Source organism: Benincasa hispida, chromosome 1, assembly GCF_009727055.1.
Source record: "Benincasa hispida cultivar B227 chromosome 1, ASM972705v1, whole genome shotgun sequence".
Classification (NCBI taxonomy): domain Eukaryota; kingdom Viridiplantae; phylum Streptophyta; class Magnoliopsida; order Cucurbitales; family Cucurbitaceae; genus Benincasa; species Benincasa hispida.
The window spans coordinates 89,393,011-89,394,262 of NC_052349.1; the positions used below are offsets into that span (position 1 = coordinate 89,393,011).

General features: G+C 42.4%; 1 protein-coding gene across 1 annotated transcript; it reads right to left on the bottom strand.

The window, feature by feature from the left end:
- Positions 1-229: 229 nt before the first annotated feature.
- Positions 230-1,015, bottom strand: LOC120079995. Its single transcript, XM_039034507.1, has one exon. It carries the CDS (start codon positions 1,013-1,015, stop codon positions 230-232), a length of 786 nt encoding a protein of 261 aa, XP_038890435.1.
- Positions 1,016-1,252: the final 237 nt, after the last annotated feature.

A 1,252-nucleotide genomic window follows, 5' to 3' on the forward strand; every position in this document is an offset into this window, starting at 1 on the left:
TGACAGTCCTAGAAGGAATGAGCTCATTATTGCTATTGACTATCACTGTTGTTCCCCCTTTCTTGGGAACGTATTGGACTGGGCTTACCCAGCTGCTATCGGATATAGGATAGATGACTCCTGTGTCCAGCCATTTTAAGATTTCTTTCTTGACCACCTCCTTCATTATGTTCAGTTGACATTCTTCACTGTCCGGGAACTTTAATGCGTTTAATGCATTCAGGCAACTCTAGTCTACGCGCATAGTTAATTCTCCCTTATGCACGTCTATTAAAACTTTCCCAGTGGCTAGAAAGGGGCGTCCAAGGATAATTGGTACATCCCTATCTGCTTCATAGTCCAAGATGATAAAGTCTGCTGGGAATATGAAGTTGTCAACTTTTACTAGAACGTCTTCACTCTTCCCTTCAGGGTACTTGATTGTTCTATCAGCGAGTTGAAGAGTAACAAAAGTGGGTTGTGCTTCACCTATTTCCAATTTCTTGAAGATTGAGAGTGGCATGGGATTAATGTTTGCTCCCAAATCACACAACGCATGTCCCACATCCAACCCTCTGATCGAGTACGGAACTGTGAAGTTCCCAAGGTCTTTCTGTTTCTTGGGTAGACTGTTGCTTACTAACGCATTGCACTCCTGCGTTAGCGCAATTACCTCCGTCTCGCTGACTCTCATTTTCTTCGTCAGAATATCGTTAAAAAATTTGACATATTTTGGCATTTGCTTCAAGGATTCTATAAATAGAATATTGATATGAAATTGCCTCAAGAGTTCAAGAAAACGCTTAAATTTTTGTTCATCATTCTTCTTCATCAAGCGTCTAGGGAATGGTGGGTTCAGTGGCACCGCAGGTTTTCCCGCATTAGACGTGCTTGGCTCTGAATGGCTTGTTGTTTCAGGCGTTCTTTCTTCTTGATCTTCTAATGCCATTGAACGTGTGTTGCGTTCTTCTGAAGGATTGTTGTTTCTTGGATTCATGGTTCTTTCTTCAAGAGCTTCGCCACTTTGCAATGTCATCGCGTGACATTGCTCCTTTCCATTATTATTCCCAGGTGTTTCAATGTTGCTAGGCAAAACTCCAGGCTTCCTATTCTTCAACTCACTTGTTATCTGCCCCACCTATATCTATAGGTTTCTGATAGACAACGCCTGACGTTTCAGCAATGCGTCATTCTAGGCGATGTACTCCTTTAATAGGTTTTCAAGCGAAGATCTTGAGCTCGACGCCTGACCTCCTCTATTAAAGGACTGTTG